The following is a 20,937-nucleotide window of genomic DNA, read 5'->3' as shown; positions in this document are numbered from 1 at the left end:
CATTCATTTCATTTCATGCACTTCAAGCATTTCATGGTAAATATAAAAAAATTTTGTAATCTAATTTGAAATACAACTTATAAGTTGTTAATTAATTTATTTTATTATCATAATAATCTTTTAATAATATTTATATTAATTTTAGTAAAAGTAATGTTATAGAATTTAAAATTTTCGCGCCATTTAGTAACTCTCTATTCCGCCAGGTGGCACATTTTGGCGGTTAGTATTTATTGAAATTGTCGCAAATGTGTCAATCGTTTCGTTGTTTTGTTAATTAAAAAAGTATATATTAACCATTAAAATAGTGTACGGTAACTTAAATTTACTTTAAAAAGTTTATTTTTACTTATTGATATGTGAAATTAGTTTTGGTTTACTATTTTGATAGTGAAAACGGTCAAAACTCAAAGAGCGAAAGATTGCATACTTTCTAACCTAAAAAATTTAACGTGCAGCAATTTTAATAATATTATAGTTAAAGTGTAATTTTTAATTGTGCAAGTGTTTTAAAAAGTGAAATGAACTGATGTTCGTCTACGTGTAAATAAAAAGTGCCTTGAGATGAAGAATTTGAAAATGACAAGTGTGCCATCATTTCTCGTGAGTCAAAACAAAAACTTTTAGTCCTGATTAGATTTACAATTTATAAAATTAATTATGCCTTAAAATAAAGAAAAAAGTTGCCGAATAAGAATACATAGAGAACACTGTTGATTCGGTTAATAATTTTTGTAATAAACTAAATTGCGAAATTAGATTATTGTAACAAGTTTTGAATTTTCGCGCCAATTTAGTAACGCTCTCTTCCGCTAGGCAGCTCTGCTATTTTCCGTTTTGGCTTTTTGGCGCGCTGAGTAGCCATCAGTAGCCATTAAACGTCATAAGTAAACAAATTTATACAGTTCTCAATATTTCTTCATGTTTTATTTTATTGAAAAAGTGTATTTTAGTACAAATTTATACTATACAGTGACTTAAAATAACATTAACGAGTTTATGTCTACATAATGAAGTATAGAATTACTATTGCATTTCGTTTGTGAGTGAAAATTTAAACAGTGAAAGAAGTCGTCGAATTTCCTAACCTACAAATGTTAAAACCAAAATAATATCAATTATTAATGTTCAAATAACTCAAATACTTAAAATTAATTAAGTTTCAATTAAATAATTAAATTCAATTCAATTTCAATTAATTAACAAAGTAGTGGATCGTTGTTACATAATATTTGTAGTACACAAGAAGAGCGACGATATCGAGGTGAGAAATGTCTATAAATCTTTTAGTCAACATTTATTTCAACAAATCACTTGTAAGTAACAAGCCATTATTTCTACATAGGCATATTATCAGGGCCATTATTATTCCTATGCAATTTATACGCTTTTTTTTATAATTTATACAATCAGCCTTGAAATTAAGGCAAAACTCTAAACAATAATACATTTTGTATATACAATGTTTTTATTTTCACTTGTTGAAAATAATCACTTACATTAAAAAAAAAAAATATGCGCGTGCTTATAATTGTTAAGTTTTCTATATCACGTACATTTAATTAACTAAATAATCGACTAGGTAATATACAATTTTTTCTAAAATGGTAATTTTTATTTAACAGTCTTCTTTTTGGAAAAAATTAAAACAAACATTTTCTATTATTTCCCCAAAGTTCGTCCGATTTAAATAGAAGAATTTATGTTTTGTTTCAATGTTTTCAAATATTACACACTGGTAGAAAAATAAATTAACCATAAAAATTATGGAAAAAATAATTAAACATTTTAGTCAGGAAATTAATTATTTTCAAAGAATAAAATCAAATTAGCGGAAACTTTAGGGAAATTTGACCAAGTTGAAGTCCACAACGTTGATAAACGAAAAAAAATTGTTCACTTAGTAAATTAATTAAAAATGACGCATAAATATTGACACAAAAATATTTAGAAAAAAAATTGGTGTTTATATTTTGATAATAATTATTTTACAATTAAAAATTAAATTAAAAATAATACTTGAATGCATTAAATAAATTTTTTTCGTTGATAAACGTTGTGGACTTCAACTTCGTGAAATTTGTCGTTGGATTCTCTCGATCTCTCTGTATTATTCTCATAATTATCTTTTACTGTCTTGAAAAACAAATTTTTTTTGGTATTTTTTACCATCCGCCATTGCCTCTATCTTTTTTCAATATAATAATATATCGAGTGTTAAAAAATAATACATTACTTTCTCAGTGAAAGAGTTTTTTCTTCTCCTCCTCGCATTTTGTTGTATACTTTAAAAAATACTTATATATTTGTTCTATAGTATCGTAGATAATATCGAATAAAAAAAATGAATTATCAGTCATTTGTGCAGATCATAATTTTTTTTTACAGTTGTCTCGGTTTGATTTGAATAGGAATTCCACCAGCGTTATCAAGCACAAGATTTGCAACAAACTTGAGTTGATCTTCACTTTGAATGGAATAGACTTCAAATGCTCGAAGTATAGATAGAATTGTGACTTTAACTTCCATTTGAGCGAATTTCCAACCTATGCAGTTTCTTGAACCGGCACTAAATGGAATGTAGGTGAATGGCGGTGGTTTTGGTTTGTCAGGCAGAAAACGTTCGGGCATAAAAATATCGGGCTGAGAAAAATATCTTGGATCACGATGAAGTATGTAGGAATTTATCAACACTGTCGTACCCGCTGGAATTTCTTGTGCAGCTGAGGAGAGAATTTAAACAAAAATTTGGTATTTATTATTTAAAAACAATTTTTTTGTAAAATAATTTCTATCATAAAACAATTTTTTCGTAAAATAATTTTTATCATAAAACTATTTTTCCGTAAAATAATTTTTATCATAAAACAATTTTTTTCATGAATAATTTTATTTAATAAACAGGGTTGCCACAGGTCTGTAAAGTCAGGGATAAGTCAGAGAAAGTAGAATTGGTCAGGAAAATTAGGGAAAAGTCAGGAATTTTTAGTTAAAGAACTGGAAAAAATTGAATTTATAAAATTCATAAGAAAACTATGAATTTTGGTTTCTTTTTTATTTGCCTCATAAACTATGAAATTACTACGAATTCTAATAAAAAACCTTCAATTTTTTTTTATTTTTAAAAATAATTTCTTTTGAAATAACTTAATTTTTCAAGAACTATCATAAAATTATGACTTACAAATTATTTAATCAATAATTTTACTTAAATATTTCTAAATTAATTGAATTTTAAAAGAGTTGCGTTTACAATTTTCATAAATATATCAACTTCAAAAGGTTTTAATTTGAAATGTTAAAGAACTTAGATTTTTGAAAAATTATAATTATTCAAATTTCAATATTTATTATTTAAATTAAATTTTTCGAAAGAATATTCAATTATTTAAATAATAATTTAATAAAATTTTTCGCAAACATTTAATTATATTAATAAATAATAAAAAATTCCACAGGAATTCAATCATTTACCAATTCTTTATAAATTTTTTAGCAATAATTTCATTATTTTAGTAAATAAAAACATTTTTTAAAGATAGATTCAATTATTTTCATAAATAATAAAACTCATTGCAAAATTTTAATTATTTTTAATACAATTTTAATCGAATTCCTCGAAAAATGTAATTAAAAATTTTATTAAATTTCGTCAATAAAATTTAATTATTAAAAAATTTTTTGATAAAATTCTTTATGAGAATTTAATTTTAAGAAACATTCAATTATTCAATAAATTATTTATTTTTGTATTTAAATAATTGAATTATCTTAGAATTTTCTAATAAAAATTGATTTAAAAATGAATTTCAGTTAAAATATAGCGTGAATTTTTAGAAATAATTGAATTTTGAAAAGGTTTCAAATTGAAATCTTTAAAAATTAAAATTTTTTATACTTTTAACTGACAATTCTGTGGAATTATTTTTTTTTGAAAAAGTTTAATTAAATTTTTTTAAAAAATCATTTCAAGTTTTTATTTTTTAAAAATTGAATTGAAGGATTTGGAAATAATTAAAAATTCGTAAAATTGAATTGTTTACAAATGTATTTGAAAAAGTTCTTTGAGAATTTTCAAATCCATTTTTCTTTCGATGAATTTTAAGAATAATTTTTAAAATAATTACATTTTTCGAAGAATTTACTTAACATTGTATTAAAAATAATTGAAATCCTGTGAAAAATTTTATTATATATGTATTTATAAAAATAATTGAATTCTTACAACGAATTTTGTTACATTTTTTAAAAATAATTGAAATCATGTTAACAATTTTATTGTTTATGAAAATAATTGAATTCTCGCAACGAATTTTATTACATTTTTGTTAAATAATTGAAATCCTGTGAAGGATTTGATTAATTATGAAAATAATTGAATTCTTACAACGAACTTTATTACATTTTTTTTAAATAATTGAATTCTTTTAAGAAATTTTATTAACATAGTAGATTTTGAAAATATTTGAATTTCAGCGAAGAATTTCATTATTTGTGAAAAGTAATTGAATTCTTGCAAAAATTTTCCGATACTTTTTGAAAATAATTACATTTTTCGATAAATTCATTTAAAATTGCATAAAAAATAATTGAAATCCTGTGAAAAATTTTATCATTAATGAAAATAATTTAATTTTTATAACGAATTTTACAATTAAAGAAATTTGTAAATAAATGGAAAAGAACTTTTTTTGAGTATCTAACAATTTTTAGAGTGAATCAGAATATTCTTTAGGGTCAGGGAAAAAGTCAAAATCAGTCAGGAAAAAGTCTGGAAATCAGGGAAAAACAAAATTAAGTTTTTGTGGCAACCCTGATAAAATAATTTTTATCACAAAACAATTTTTTTTCATGAACAAAATTTTATTTAATAAAATATTTTATAAAATTTCTTTCATAAAAAAAATGTGATTTGGGGTGAATTATTTATTTAGTAAAATTAAAATTCCGTGAGTCGAAATTTTAGAATATTGTTTAGTAATTTTATTGTGAATTTTGTGCTAAATTTAGTGTTAGACTATTTCAATTAGTAGAATATTTTTCAATTAAAACTTACATAATTTAAGAGGACTGTAGATTTGTCTCGCAATTATTGGAGTAACTGGATAAATTCTCCAACTTTCTTTTAAGCAAGCATCCAACCAAACTAATTTCTGAAGAAGGTCCAATGTGAGTTCTTGCGTACCAATTACACTTTCATATTCGTCGATGATTAATTTCTGTCAATCATTAAATTCAATTAATTAATTGAGATAATTAGAAAATATAATTAAAAGAATAAAATTTTTATTTTGCATATAAGAATATTTTTTTGCTTATAAAATATTTATTTCGTTTGTAAAATATTTATTTTGCTTAAAAAATATCTATTTGGCTTAAAAAATATTGATTTTGTTTGTGAAATATTTATTATTCTAAAAAATTATTTTTTTGATTACAAACTATTTATTTCGTTTGTAAAATATTTATTTTGCTTACAAAAAATATTTACTTTGCTTGTAAAATATTTATTTTGCTTATAGAGTATTTGTTTTGCTTATAAAATATTTAATTTGCTTACAAAAAATATTTATTTTGCTTACAGAAAATATTTAATATGCTTATAAAATATTCATTTCGTGAATATTTAATTATTATATTTTACTTTTTCTAGTATAATTACCTGATATTCGGGATGTCTTCCTAATGCATAGAGAAACCAGGATACACTCGTAGCGATAGTGTCGTGTCCGGCGAACATAAAAGTATTCACTTCATCTCGCAAATCTTCGTCAGATAATGTTTCCCCATTGTGTGTCGCATCTAATAACAAGTCCAGCAAGGCTTGGAATTTTTTCGGTGTCTCATTGCAATTTCCATCGAATTTCATTGACCACTCTAGTTTCCTTTCGAAAATCACCTGCAGAAGTTGAAATTTTATAGAAATGTTTGGACAATTCCCTGAAATTTTCTTTTAAATGAAAGACATTTATTTCTTTGCTTCAATATTTTAAAAAATTGTAAAACAATTTACAAAAGAGAATAATAATTGAAATTAATTCACTAAATTGAGAATTAATTTCTTCACAAATTTAATTTATAAAAAAAAAAATTACATTTAAAAAAAATATAATTAAGAAAAGTAAAAATTCGTTTGACAAAATTGCAAATAAAATTGAAATGCCAAAAATTAAGAAAATACAGAACTATTAAAATTTAACACTTTTAGTTTCTTGAATAAAAATGAAAAATAGAAGATAGTTTCCTATATATTTAAAAATTGAATTTAAAAATTGACACAAAAGTTGGTCACTTGAAAAGATTTTTTTTTTTCGAAAAAAGTTAATGAAACCTTGAAGATTTTTTTTTCGCTTAAATATGATAGATTCTTTTTTTTTTACTCTTGCACTGACCTTGTCGACAAAACTGTGAATTATGTTGATCGAGCGTGCCTGTTCCTTTCCCCAAGAAGTCCTGTTAAAAATAGGATCCCATTTTATCCAAATGTTCGTGAACCTCATCTGCATGAGTTTCGATAATCTGGAAAAAAAGGAGTTCTTTATTTTTAATCCTTTTTTCTTTTTTTGTATTTTTTTTGTATTTTTCTATTAATAAATTCGTTTCTTTTATTTTTAAAATTTTTTCAATCAGTTTTTTTTTCTTGCAATTTTCAACTCACCTTTCAACAGCCAAGACGTACTCGTTTTTGTGATTCGTCTGAGCATTGATTGGATAGCCCATGGCAGTGTCTGTTTTAAAAAAGAAACTAAATTTAGCGAAAATGTTTTATTATACTGACGTAATAGTAACAATTTTAGTAAATAAATAAAAAATAGTAAAATTATTGAAGAAATAAAAAAATTGAATTAAAATTAGTAAAATAAAATAATAGAAAAATATAAATAATAAATAATAAATATTAAAATATCTTCTAATATTTTTTATTATTTATTCTTATTTATATTTTTCTATAATTTGATTTTACTAAAATTGAATTTTTTTTTATTTATATTTTATTTCTCTTATTTCTGAAACAAAATGTAGAAAATTAAAAATTTATAAGAATAAAATATGAAGATCGACAAATGAACACAGTGCAAATAATTTTTCTCTTTTTGGCAGATTTTTTTAACCTTTTTTTTAAGAAAATTGATATAACTACAATAAAAATGAAGAACAAGTCAAAAGAAAAAATTGATTGAAAGATAAAATTAATTACCAAAAAAAAAAAAATCAAATAGTAACTCTTCTAAAATGTGACTGATTGAATATAATTTTAATTCATTAATTACTAAGTTAATAAATTTAGAAAGAAAAAAATGTCTTTTGAAATAAATCTCTCACAATCGAATTCTACAGATTCTTTAGGAAGTATTCTACTTAGAGAAAATCCTCTTTGGAATCATCGCGTTAAACAATATGTCAGTAAATAATTGTTTTGAATATTAAGAAAGAAAAATTTTTATTTATAAAATTTATAAAAGAAAAATTAACCGCCATGTAAAATAAATGACAAAAATATTTAAATTCTCAGGAAAAACGTCCAAGGAAAATAAATTTAAATAATACCATTTCAAAGGCTTTAATTTCTGCAGTAGAAAGAACGAAAAAGGAAATTAATAAAAATCCTATCAATAATATATTTCGAGTGCGTAAATAATTTTAGTGAAATTTTTTTTTTTTTTTTTATAAATTCAATTCAATTATTAACTATTTCAAATAAAAATATATATGCAAATAAATTAAAAAACTTTTTTTTATAATTATAATTAGAAAAATAAATTTAAAAACTTTTTTTCTATAATTATAAAATTAGAGAAATAAATTTTAAAACCTTTTTTTCTATAATTATGAAAATAAATTTAAAAACTTTTTTTTATAATTATAATTATAGAAAAATAAATGTTTAAACTTTTTTTTTATAATTGTAATTAGAAAAATAAATTAAAAAACTTTTTTCCATAATTATAATTAGAAAAATAAAAAAAACTTTTTTATAATTATAATTAGAAAAATATATCAATAAAAACATATTTTTCAAATTTAGGTCAAATCGTCCGCATTGTTATATAAAATAACAGAACGAACTAATAAATTAGCACAACCAAGAATTCATATAAATCGTGAAAATAAATCTCCCCAAGAAACGGATTTTAATAAAATTAATCAAATTCTCGTCGCATCAAATCGTTTAATTGAACTCGCTAAGCCAAGAGTACCTTTTAAACAAAATTTAAAACCATCATTCAGCGTTTCTCCAAATGCCTTAAAAGCTATCGGTTTGTTTTCCCAAAACGAAAAAATAAAAACAATTATTTTTTGAATTTTCCAAAAAGGTCCCTTTTTTATTATTTAAAAAAAATTAGTTTATTAAAGGAATTATTATTTTATCATTTTATTACTTATTATTATTACTACTATTATTAAATATTATTAATATTATTATCATTAAATATTATTATTAATATTATTATTATATAAAAATTTTTTTCTTTTTCTTGTTAGCGACTCCGAGAATTCTTGAACTTTCAAAGCCTCGAATAAAAAAGAAATTAAAATTACAACGTAAAAGGAATTTTAATTTCTATGCGACTTGTAATTCACGAATCGAATTTCTCGCAAAGCCAAGACTTTATCACCATTATCATCATGAAAAAGTGAAAAGAAAATTTCCGAACCGAAAAACATTGTCAAAGAAAGCAAAGTAGGCTTTTATTTTTATAATTTTTCTATTTTTGTTTATAAAATTATTTATTTTTTTAATTATTATAAATATATTTTTTTGTTTAATTTAAAATTATAATCGTACGGTAGTTAATGATTAATTAATTAATTAATTAATTATTGATTTTGATGACCTAGAGAAGTTACTGTTCAATTTATTCTTGACGACATTTTTTTTTTAATTTATAAATATATTCATTTTATTCTTAAAATTAGAATTTAAATTTAGAAAATTCTCAACATTAAATGATTGATTAATGAATTTCAAAAATTGAAATAGTAATTATATATGAGTATTTAAATTATTATTAGAAACATTTAAATTATTTTTATTAGAAATATTTCAATGATTGTTATAAATATTTGAGTTATTATAAATATTTAAATTAATATTAGAAATAATTAAATATTTATATTATTAAGAAATATTTTAAACATTTTTATTATATAAATTAATCTATTTTTAGAAATACTAATATTTAAATTAATTTCAAAATTCTTGAAATAAATAAGTGTATTAAATTTATTTATAGACAGTATTTCTAATTACAAAATTTTCCAACTTCTAGAATTTTATTTTAATTTTAATAATAATGAATGATTTAATTTTGGAGTAAATTTTCTTTTCTCGATTTTAAATTCTATAAAATATTGTTGTATAGGAAAAAATATTTAATTTACCTCCCAAAATTTTTAATTGACAGAAAAAGAAATAAGAAGTCGCGTGTTAAAGAAAATTTCCAGAGAGAATATCAAAATAGTGAAGAGAATTATAATTTACATTCAAATTATTCGAGTAGATCGGTGATTTTAATTTCAAATTTTGATGAATCTTTGGAAAAAGTGAATTCTCGAAGAAATCGTTTTAAGAGAAAAATGAAAAGAAAATTAACATGGATGAGAAAATTTATCAAAAATTATCCGTTGAGCACTTATTAAGTAACAGTATTATTATAATATTTAATCATTGTGTCACATCTTAAAAAAAAAAAGATGCTTTCGATTACGATTATTATGATTAAATCATTGTATATCGAGAAATATATAAATAACATTTTTCTTTTAAATTTAGCAAACAATTTATATATTTAATCGAATTAAAAGTTTATTTTATTTCTTTATTCATATTTTGGAAAATAATTTTAAAAATATAATAATAACAACGAAATAAAAATTTAAAACAATAAAAAAATAATAATAGAAATAATAATAATAATAAAAAATAAAATGTTTATTTACTGTCCCTACTACTGTAGGGTTCGAGGCTATATAATAATTAAAATGGAGTAATAATTAAAAGTATAAAAAATGAAAATTAATAATAATAAAAGTATTTAATCAATTTTGCAATGTTGCAGAGAAAAATTAAAGCAATATTGTTGGATATTTATGGCGATATTTTTTTCTCCTATTTTGAATCAATTCAAAAATATTTTCTACATTTTATTCCAGTAATTATTTAATTAATAATAATAAATCCAACTTACTGCAAATAACATCGAGAGCCGCTCGTTTAGCATAGGGAACAATATCGAAAGCATTTTTTCCAATTTCCTGTTGCAAACAACCTATCAGAATATTAACTTCCTTCATTGTTATTTTGAGATAATCTCTCAAAAGTTCACAGTGAAATGTTGGCGACAGTAGTTTTCTTCTAGAGTGCCATTTTAAACCTAAAAAAACAGAAAATCAGGTGTTTTATTTAAAAATAAAAATTAGATTCAAGTAAATATTATATTATAATAATTTATTTAATAATGGACAAGTAATCGGATAAAATACATTTTTTTTCTCAGTGCATATATTTAATAATAAAATTTTCATTTAAAAAAAAGTACGATTTTTGGAAATTTAGACATTTTTTCTTTACTTATTTTGGTAAAAAAAAGAAATTTTTAGTTTATTTATTGTTTATCTTTTTAAAGCAACCTTGTGTATGTCTGCTCAAAGATTTTCGATGGAAAATAACATCTTGGCACGCGCGTTCATTTCTTTATCCATGAAACTTGTATAAAACGATAAGAATGCATAAACGCGATATTTAGCCTCGGGCTAATCAACAATCAATAAATAATCAATAGGGCAACTAAATTTACGTAAAACGTTCATCAAAAGTAAAAACAATGTTCATCATAATTTTATCCACACGTGGAACCTTTTAGAAAAAAAAAGAAAATACTTTTACTCCTTTTTGCTTTGCTTATGCAGCTATTATTTATTTACTATTTCTGAACTTGATTTCTGAAAATAATATAGATTTATTTTTATTTTATGTAGACTAATTAATTAACTAATCAATAATCACATACTTTTTAATTACTAATTATTATTTAATACATTAATAATTAAATACTTTTAATTTACTAACTGGTAAATTAATTAAATTAATAATAATATAGTAATTAGTAATTTCATTTAATTATAGCAAATTATTAAAATTATAAGCAATTATTAATTTAATTATTAGTAATTATAATTATTAGTAAATTATTAACTAATTAATGATTAAATGTTTTTTTAATTATTAGGAAAAGAAATTTAACCTGAAACAGCGATAAATTTCTCTAGAATAGCGATTTTATTTTCAAATAATACATTTTTAAAATAATTTCATAGTTAAAATTTAAAAAATTCTCTTATTAAGTACAAAATTAATTATTGCTGTTCATATTTTCAAAAATTTTAATAAAATTTCACGAAAGAATTCAATTATTTTCTAAAATTTTAATAAATCCTTCCAAACAATTAAATTATTTTTTTAAATAAAATCTTTTAAGTAAAATCTTTACAAAAATTCAATGATTTTCAAAACAATTTTAAATGAATTCCTCGAAAAAATTCAATTTTTTCTAAAATTTCAATAAATCCTTCGAAAAAATTCAATTATTTTTATAAATAGTAAAATTCTTCACAAGAATTCAATTAATTTTATAAAATACTAAAATTCTTTGCAGGAATTCAATTATTTTCAAAACAATTTTAATTGAATTCCTCGGATGAATTCAAATATTTAAAAATATTTTTATAAATTTTTCAATTATTTTCTAAAATTTAATAAATTCTTCGAAACAATTCAACTATCTTTATAAATACTAAAATTCTTTGCAGGAATTTAATAATTTTTAATACAATTTAAATAAAATTACACGAAAGAATTTAATTATTTACAAAAATTTCCATAAAATTCAATTTCAACGAAAATTTAAAATTCTCTAAAAATAATTCAATTATTTTCAAAATATTTTTAAAAAATTCTTTTTAAAAATTAAATTACTTTCAATGCAATTTTTAAATATATTCGTAAAAAAATTGAAAGAATTCAATTATTTTCGAAAAATAATAAAATTTTTGTGATGAATTTCAATTATTTTGAATAAACTTAATTTTAATAAAATTCTTTAAAGAAATTTAATTATTTTCGAAACAACTTTAATTGAATTTCTCAAAAAAATTTCATTATTTTTAAATATTTCCATAAAATTCTTCATAACAATTTAATTATTTCTTAAAATTTTAATAAATTCTTCGAAACATTTCAATTATTTTTATAAATAGTAAATTTCTTCGCAATAATTCAATTATTTTTATGAATAGTAAAATTCTTCGCAAGAATTCAATTATTTTCAATACAATTTTAATGAAATTCTTCTTCAGAAAATTTAATTGCTTTCAAAATTTTCAATTAAAATTATTATAGAATCTCCATTAGTTTAAAAAAAAATCAAAGAAATTCTTCAAAAGAATTTAATTAGGATTTTTTAAAATTTTAATAAAATTTTTCGCGAGAATTCAGTTATTTTTCTAAATAATAAAATTCTTTGAAGGAATTCTATTATTATCAAATATTTTGATAAAGTTTTTTGCAACAATTCGATGATTTTCAATACATTAATTTTAAAATTGAAAATATTTGCAAAGAAAAATTATAAAAAAGTTAAGAAACAAAAAAGCAAACAACATGTACTTTATTATTATTATTATTATTATTAGGTATTATTAATAATAATTTGTAGTTGTTTCAGGAAAAAAAATTTTTTTTCGTGTAATTAGTTAACTTTTCTAAAAAGAATTATTAATTTGGAAATTTATTAAACTCTAACTTGCAATTTTTGTAAAATAAATATTTTTTTCTAGATTTCTGAAAATTATTTCCGCATTAAATTAAAATTAAATAAAGTTGATATTATTGCAAACTAAGTAAAAAAAAAATTACCAAATAAATTGATTAAGAATTTGATAAAATTTTAATTATTAATAAATAAATAAAATTTAAATAAAAAATAGTGAAATTAAAAAAATTTGCATTTATTCAAAATTTAAAAAAAGGATAAAAATTTTTCTTCTTTTTTTTTACAAAATTTCTCTCTGTGTATTTTTATATTTTCTCGCGAGTGATTCACACTTTATTTCAAGTTCAATTTTACGTTACTATATAGATTTTGCCGGTGTTATAATTTAAAGCGAAATGCAAATCTATTTTCACATACAAATACACATTTAGATACAGTAGCGAGAATCATCGTCATTGATAAATTTCTGATTACTGAGGAATTATTATCTCGCGAAAGGATCTTTTATATTTCATTTCTGATTTATATCTTTTTCTCTTCTAATCTGAAAACGCGTCAATGAAAAAACTTGATTTTTTTTATTTTGTTATGTAGAAACAATAAATAATTATTTTTTTTAGAAATATTATTTCTTTAGAAATAATTAGGAATTTTTATAATTTATTTACTTACTGTTATTAATTTATTTGAATTAAAATTTAGAAAAAGAATTTTAATTTAAATAATTCGAGAAATAAAATATTTATTTATTTAGGTACAAAAATTAATAATCTATCGGGTGTATTTTTTGGTCCAAATAAATTCATAATAAATTAATAATAAATAAGAAGTCGAAAGATTTTTTCAAAAAAATATAAATTCAGTTTTCGAAAATTTGATCAGTATTTTTGTCCGTCTCTAAATTTTTGATCGTCGATAGAATTTTTTTTTTCTCAACCATTAGAAATAGGACTTTGATACCTAAAATCTGGTTTTATATCCTTTAATTATTCTCTCGATTCATTCACGATTTCACGTTTTTAATTTCGAGCGAAGGATTAACAGGATATGAAAGAAAAAAAAATAATGACAAATCCTTACCGTTACTTGTTATTAGTCCTGTACCAATCCAGGGCCTTAGGAATTCGTATTCTAGACTTTTGTCTATGTGAATGTTACTGCTCAGCAATGGTTGAACTTGTTCCACTCGATAAATCCACAAAAATGGCCTCATGCCAACCCAAGTTATAAAAATGTCTCCAAATTCTTTGCTCCATTTTATCAATTTTTTGAAAAATTCTGAAAATATATGCATTTCTTATTATTTCTCTGAAAAAAAAATTATTTTATTGAAAAAAAAACAGATTAATTGTTTATTATTAAATAAATATTTTCTTGAATCGGTTAATTTTTATTTAAATCAAATAAATATTTACTTGGATCAGTTAATTTTTATTTAAATCAAGTAAATATTTACTTGGATCAAATAATTTTTATTTGAAGCAAATAAATTTTATTTGAACCAATAATTTTAGTATTTAACGAAAATAAATTTTATTTGAACCAATTATTTCAGAATTTAATGAAAATAAATTTTACTTGAACCAATTATTTTAGTATTTGAATTAAATAAATTTTAAATTTAAATAACATTTAACTGATTTAAATAAACTACTAATTTAAAAGTAGAAAAACTACTAATTTAATAATAGAAAAACTACTAATTTAATAGTAAAAAAAATATTAATTTTACAGTAATAAACTTTTAATATTTTACTAAAAACTTAGTAGTTTTCTACTAAAAAATTAATAAAATCATTACTATTCAATTGGCAAACGAATCCGTATTTCTTTAATTGATAATTAAAATATTTAATATTAATTAACTGGTGAAAAAAGGTTTTTTCAAAACGTTGCGAACTTTAGCCTCATTAATTCGAATGAGCATTTTTGACCCGTGTAATTAGAAACAAATAAAAAATAAAATATTCATTATTATTTTGTTGCAAAAAAATAGAATTGTTTTCGAAATGAACGAAGTTAAAATTGTTGAGTGAACAAAATTTATTTATTTTTAAACTTTAAATTTTATTCTAGTATTATTGTATTAAAAAAATAATTTCCAAAATTCATTAATTTTTTAATAATTCAAAAATTTCCAAAATGTTTAATTTACTTTTTTTTTATTTTTTAAGACAGACAGTAATTTTTGAAAATATTTTTGTATATTATTATTGAAAAAATATTTTGTTCTTTTGAAAAATTCAGAATTTTTTGAAACTTCTATAATAAAATGAAAGATTATGGATTAATTTTGATATGTAGTAGTTAATTGAGAGTTCGATGACCCGATTTGGCAGAAAAAAAAAATGTTGGCAGCTTCCTGAGAAAATAAATTCGGTATTAGGCAATGATGAATTGAAGGTACAATATATGGGTGATACTACGATGAAAGATAGATTTTTTGATCGTTTTTGATTTTGTGGTCTTTGAATTTATTTAATTTTTCATGTTTTTTTTATGTTTTCTTAATTTTAAATTGATGTTTGTTATTTTCTTTTAATTTTAAAAGTGTATAGAAATTTTCCTTTGTTAAAGCTAAAATCAGTTTTTATTAATTATTTTTGGTGCAATGAAGAGTTAAACATCAGTAGTTTATACTGAAAATTGATCTTCTTTACGTATTTTCATTAAAAAAATAACTAACATAAGCTCAATTTTATTTGCTTCTTAGGAACCTTTCTCTGGAGCGCGTCACAATAATTAGTTAATAATTAACTATTAATTGTTAATTAATAATTAACTTTCAACAATTAGTTAATAATTAACTATTAATAATTAATAGTTAAATTTTTTTTCCTTTTCTTAAAAATTTTAGTTTATTTTCTCTAATTTTGTTTTTTTATTTATTATTTTATTTTTAATTTTAATTTATATATAGTTAATTATTAATAATAATTAACTAATTAAATTAATTAACTATATAAATTTAAATTAGAAATAAAATAATAAATAAAAGAACAAAATTCGAGAAAATAAACAAAAATTCATAAAAAAAAGAAAAAAATTTCCCTTTGAAAAAAATCTACTGTCCTTATTGTAGAATTGCCCTTAGCGATTTACAATAAAAGGATTATGATGTCCCGATCTTTGATCATAGAAAGTAGCAATGAGTGTGCAACGTGCAGCCATTTATAGTGCCGCTGACCGGACATTGACCGGAAAAAATGGCACGCATTTTTCTCGCGGAACCAGTTACATAGATGCATCGAGGGAGATGTCTTATGTATATGGCGTCCTTCGTTTAGAAGACTATATATATATACATATATACAACCATACGTATATTAATGTATTTAAAACTATCACTATATAATGCACGCAAGCAAAGTCATTCTCATCGTGTCATTGCGCTGCCAAGGCTGCACGTGTACGACCGCTTTTTTTCACGGGAACTTTCGATTTTTAAACGTCAAACAAAATTTCATTCATCGCCGTTCTCATTGTATTGACCCTCCTCCTCCCCCCCTCAAAAAAAAATGAAACGAAAATTACGTAATTTTATTTTTACTTCATATTTTTTGCAAAAAATGGGATAAACTATTTTTTTTTTTTCTTAAAAGCGGGAACTGAATGTAAATTAAATCGAAAATTCAAAATTTTTAATTCTTTTCTTCTTTTTAATTTTAATTTAATTAAAATATTATTTTTTGTTAGATTTATTATTATTTTATTATTTTTTGTTAAATTAAAAAGAGTGATAAAAATTGTAGCGTTCCGGGACATAATTTATTTTGCTGAAGTTAGCGTCGACGCTCGGCGTAAAAACTTATTATTTGAGGTTTTTAGAGATTTCCCTAGAGAGTTAAGAAAATTTTAATTCAATATAGGTTAAAAATCTGTAAATTTCGAAGGTTTTTTTAATTTTGACAAATTTTTTTTTTTATTACTATAAGTGGGAAAAATTGAAGTAAAATTTACTGTACTGTTATGGTAAAAGTTACTTTATATTTTTGTCCCTAAAAAGAAAATTACGAAATTTTATGTAAAATATTTTCTTCTTTTTTTATTTTCGGATTTAAAAAAAAAATTTTTTTTTTTTAATAATTCTTATTCTTCTTGTGACAATAAAAAATCATTTTGCCATCACTGTTGCTCTTATTTTACACGTGTGTGCTGTGCATTATTTGATAAGAGAAGTAAAGGGGGATAGATACATCGTAAGTCATTTTTTTTTCGACCCCAATGTACAACTTTTTATTCATTTCACGTCCTCGACCTATTTCTTCCAAATCATTCATGTACATTATTAACCATCAGTAATAATAATTGATGACTCTAAGTGTTGATTGAATGGAAAAAAAATCGCGCTCTTAGACTTGAAAATTGCATTTTCTTTTCTTTAAAGAAAACTTGCGACATATAAAATTTGAAATTTTTTTTTAATTCAGAGAAAATTTTCTTTTTTGATCAAATTTTTTGATTTAAGTTTTTTTTCAGTTAAAGTGAATAAAATTTGATTTTTGGTAAAATTGTTAATATATCGATGGTATATTATTATAAATGATAAAGAGTTGTAGAGAATAAATAATCGGGGAGCAATTTTATTTAATCGGAATCATGCGCGCAATTTAAAATTTTTATAATGTTACAATGATACATGTGTTATTTTGCCAAGAGTGCAATGATCGACCTTAATAGAGCGAGTATTCAATGAATTTGCTGAACGCTTGTCTTCCATGTCTAGTTTGTTATATCTTTGTTCTGATGGTTCGAGAAGAAAACCCTTTTTTTTAATTATAAATTTACTTTATAGTAAAATTTTTACCAAACTTTACTTTTTTCAATTTTTTTTTTAATTTTCTTAATAATTTTCTTAATTATTAATTATTTTCTTAATTATTAATTATTTTCTTAATTATTAATTATTTTCTTAATTTTCAATTATTTTCTTACTTTTTAATAATTTTCTTAATTTTCTTAATAATTTTCTTAATTATTAATTATTTTCTTAATTATTAATTATTTTCTTACTTTTCTCAATACTTTTTTCTAAATTCTTTTTCTTGAAACAAAAGAAAGGAAAATTTTCTCATTCAGAAAGAGAACTGAAATATTAATTTATCTTTGAATTTTTTTACGAATAAAGTATATTTTTTAATGTACAGAAAGAGCGCGCACAATTCAAATGTTTTGAAATTCAAAAAATTTTTCTCGAAATTATAGATGAAATTTGCAAATAATTTGAAATATGTTATCAGTGATATTTCAATCGTTTTCACTGATATCTAAAAATTTTTTATTGATTGTATCTCTATAAGAATTTATATATCTAAAATATTGCGGAATAAAGATTTTTCATTTTGATAAATTAATAAAATTAGTATTCATTAATTATAGGGATATTTATTATTATTTGTATAATTAAACAAATATGAGGAATTAATTGTTACTTGATATACTCGGCAGCAAAAATTTTTGTTCCCCTCCCATGGTAGTAAAATTAAATTTTTATTTTTATAAAACTTTATAGTATGTACTGAAAAAATTTATTTGATTCAAGTAAATGATTATTTTTCTATTTTGAAGTAAATATTTATTTGTCATAAATAATTTTTATTTTAATCATATAATTTTTATTTGAATCAAATAATTTTTAATTGAATCGAATAATTTTTATTTATATCAAATAATTTTTATTTGTATCAAACCATTTTTATTTGTATCAAATCATTTTATTGTCAATAAAAATTTTTTAAAAATTTGTCAAATACTCAAATTTTTGGTTCGAATAAAATTTATTTGATTCAAATACTGAAATAATTGGTTCAAATAAAAACAATTTGATTCAAATACTAAAATAATTGGTTCAAGTAAATTTTCTTTTCGTTAAATACTGAAATTATTGGTTCAAGTAAAATTTATTTTCTTCAAATACTAAAATAATTGATTCAAATTCTGAAATAATTGGTTCAAGTAAAATTTATTTTCGTTAAATACTGAAATTTTTGGTTGAAATAAAATTTATTTTCGTTAAATACTGAAATTATTGGTTAAAAAACTAAAATAATTGATTCAAACTCTAAAATTATTGGTTCGAATAAAATTGCTTTGCTTCAAATACTAAAATTATTCGTTTAAATAAAATTTATTTGCTTCGAATACTAAAATTCTTTGTTCAGTTAAAATTTATTTCCTTTAAATACTAAAATTATTGATTCAAATTTAATTTATCAGATTAAAAAGAAAATTGATTTAATTCAAGTAAAGCGCGCGTGAAAATTATATTATTTAATAGTAGACAATTAATCGGTTATTTGAATAAAAAAAATTTTTTTTTTCTCCCTCTATAACTATAATAAAAATGTCACTTTCAATAAATGCGAAAAAATTTTTAAAATCCTACCTTCCAAATCACAATTAAGTTGATGCGCGTTTCCAATAATTGGCACAGCAAACGGTGAAGGCACTTTTCTCAATGTATACAAAAAATGCGCTCTTTTCGCCAAAAGCATCAAGAAAATTGATGAAAGACAAAGCGAAAGAAGAACAGTAGTCCAAGAATTTATTATAAAACTTGTTTCCAAAATTGCCGCCATTTTTTCACTTGAAAAAAAACAAAAACCAAAAAGTTCTTTTTTTCCCGTAAAAATTCGTCTATTTTATCCGATCACAAAAATGGGGAAAAAAGAAAATTTTTTCAAAGGGTAAAAAAACACTTAATAATTCACGAAACCATCGTTTTTTTTGTTTGGAATTTTTTTTTTTTTTCGAAAATATTGCGGATGGAAAGGAGATGATAATTATTTAATTTTTTGAGTCGCGATGAGAAGACGGTAGAGTTGTATATCGTGAATCTGAGAAGAACGGTGTGTATATATACCACACGACCAGTGGCTAGCTCTCAGCCAATAAAGAAACACGTGGTCGGCTTCAACCTCCCCGATAACGCACACGATCGGTTAAGATTTTCTACAATCCAGTCCACGTGACACAGAACCACAAAAAAGAAAGAAAAAAAAGGAAGAATCACTCTATTGACCCTATCCTAAAATTCATCAGAACCATTTCAACCCCCTTTTAGTTTTTGTTTTTTTTTAATTTAATTTCGTGGTTTTATTCTCTTTCCTTTTTTCTTACGATGTACAATTTTTTTTTCTTACACTATACGTACTCGATAGTTCATTTCATATAGACAAGAATTTCTGTTTCATTTAAGCAGACTATACAAATAAGCTGTTATGCAAATTTTCGTAAATTTACTTGAATAAAACCTTATCGGAGTTTAGATTAATATACCTATATAAAAATGTTTTCAGTCACAATTCCGTTGATTTCGAAAAATGATTTTTGGTTTTTTCTTCGATTCACAATTGCAAGAAAAAGGAGAATTTTTTTTTGTTAAAATTAAGATCAATTATTGAAACTATTAAATTTAGAAATTTCTAATAAAGATATAATTACATGAAATTTAGAAAAAAAATATAATTTAGGCGATAAACAATTATTAAAGAAAACAATTTTTAAACAATACACATTGAAGAATAAACAATTAATCAATTTAGACGATAAACAATTATTAAAAGAAAACAATTATTAAACAATGAAAAATATTGAATTCAAATATTGAAGAATAAACAATTAATAAAGTTGTCGTAACGTAAAATGTTTTTATAGAAGATAGCAAAACTTTTAGGTTCCTTAGTAGATAAACATAAAGAAACCTAAAACTAAAATTTTAAAAAATTGTCCTTAAGGGCATTTGAATCATTATGACGTCACAGTTTGTTCAGTTCAAAGCATTTTGTTCTAAAACTAAAACGTCATAATGATTCAAATTTAATCAGTTCTACTATTGTTGACTTAATTGATTTTTAATAATATGAAATGAACTTTGAAAGAACATACAAACAAAGTTTGTTTTAAATATTTTACGCGTGCACTTTTCCCAATTAGAATGAAAGAAGCATATTATTAAAAAAAATTTAGGCGTAGATGCTTTCTTTATAATGTTAAAAAATTTAAGAACTGGAGGATAATAGAGGATTTATTCATTTATTTTTATGCAGTCTGAGTTTGAAAACGAGAACCAAGGACGTCTGGTTTTAGAAAAGAGGAGTCTAGACGAGAAGACCCTTTTTTTTGTACTAGACTAGTAGTAGGTCTTTGAGAACCGGGATTTCCC

At 21.7% G+C, this 20,937-nt stretch overlaps 1 protein-coding gene and 1 long non-coding RNA gene across 2 annotated transcripts in view; one reads left to right on the top strand and one right to left on the bottom strand.

Annotated features, from left to right (window-relative positions):
• The first annotated feature begins 247 nt into the window (after positions 1-247).
• LOC122507969 overlaps positions 248-20,937 on the top strand; it is a 55,271-nt gene continuing 34,581 nt past the window's right edge. Inside the window, exon 1 of the long non-coding RNA XR_006302182.1 lies at positions 248-1,264. This is a non-coding gene — a long non-coding RNA (uncharacterized LOC122507969). The remainder of the gene's footprint in view (positions 1,265-20,937) is intronic.
• Positions 1,273-19,624, bottom strand: LOC122507966 (cytochrome P450 4c3-like). The gene is made up of 8 exons (XM_043620992.1): positions 19,159-19,624; positions 13,854-14,051; positions 10,191-10,376; positions 6,659-6,728; positions 6,393-6,519; positions 5,663-5,899; positions 5,057-5,219; positions 1,273-2,723 (listed from the first exon to the last, which is right to left on the bottom strand). Exons 1-8 carry the CDS (start codon positions 19,349-19,351, stop codon positions 2,383-2,385), a joined length of 1,515 nt encoding a protein of 504 aa, XP_043476927.1. The 5' UTR covers positions 19,352-19,624; the 3' UTR covers positions 1,273-2,382.

The sequence above is a fragment of the Leptopilina heterotoma genome, unplaced genomic scaffold, assembly GCF_015476425.1.
Source record: "Leptopilina heterotoma isolate Lh14 unplaced genomic scaffold, ASM1547642v1 Lhet_52, whole genome shotgun sequence".
Taxonomy (NCBI): Eukaryota; Metazoa; Arthropoda; class Insecta; order Hymenoptera; family Figitidae; genus Leptopilina; species Leptopilina heterotoma.
This window is presented reverse-complemented; position numbering and strand designations above follow the sequence as displayed.

What these genes read in the sequence shown, in the direction of transcription:
- LOC122507966 (XM_043620992.1), bottom strand. Translation starts at nt 19,351, where the DNA reads ATGGCGGCAATTTTGGAAACAAGTTTTATAATAAATTCTTGGACTACT. An exon ending in TTCACAGTTTTGTCGACAAG is followed by an intron (nt 5,900 to 6,392) that starts GTCAGTGCAAGA and finishes CAACTTCTGCAG; the next exon opens with GTGATTTTCGAAAGGAAACT. An exon ending in GAAGACATCCCGAATATCAG is followed by an intron (nt 5,220 to 5,662) that starts GTAATTATACTA and finishes AATGATTGACAG; the next exon opens with AAATTAATCATCGACGAATA.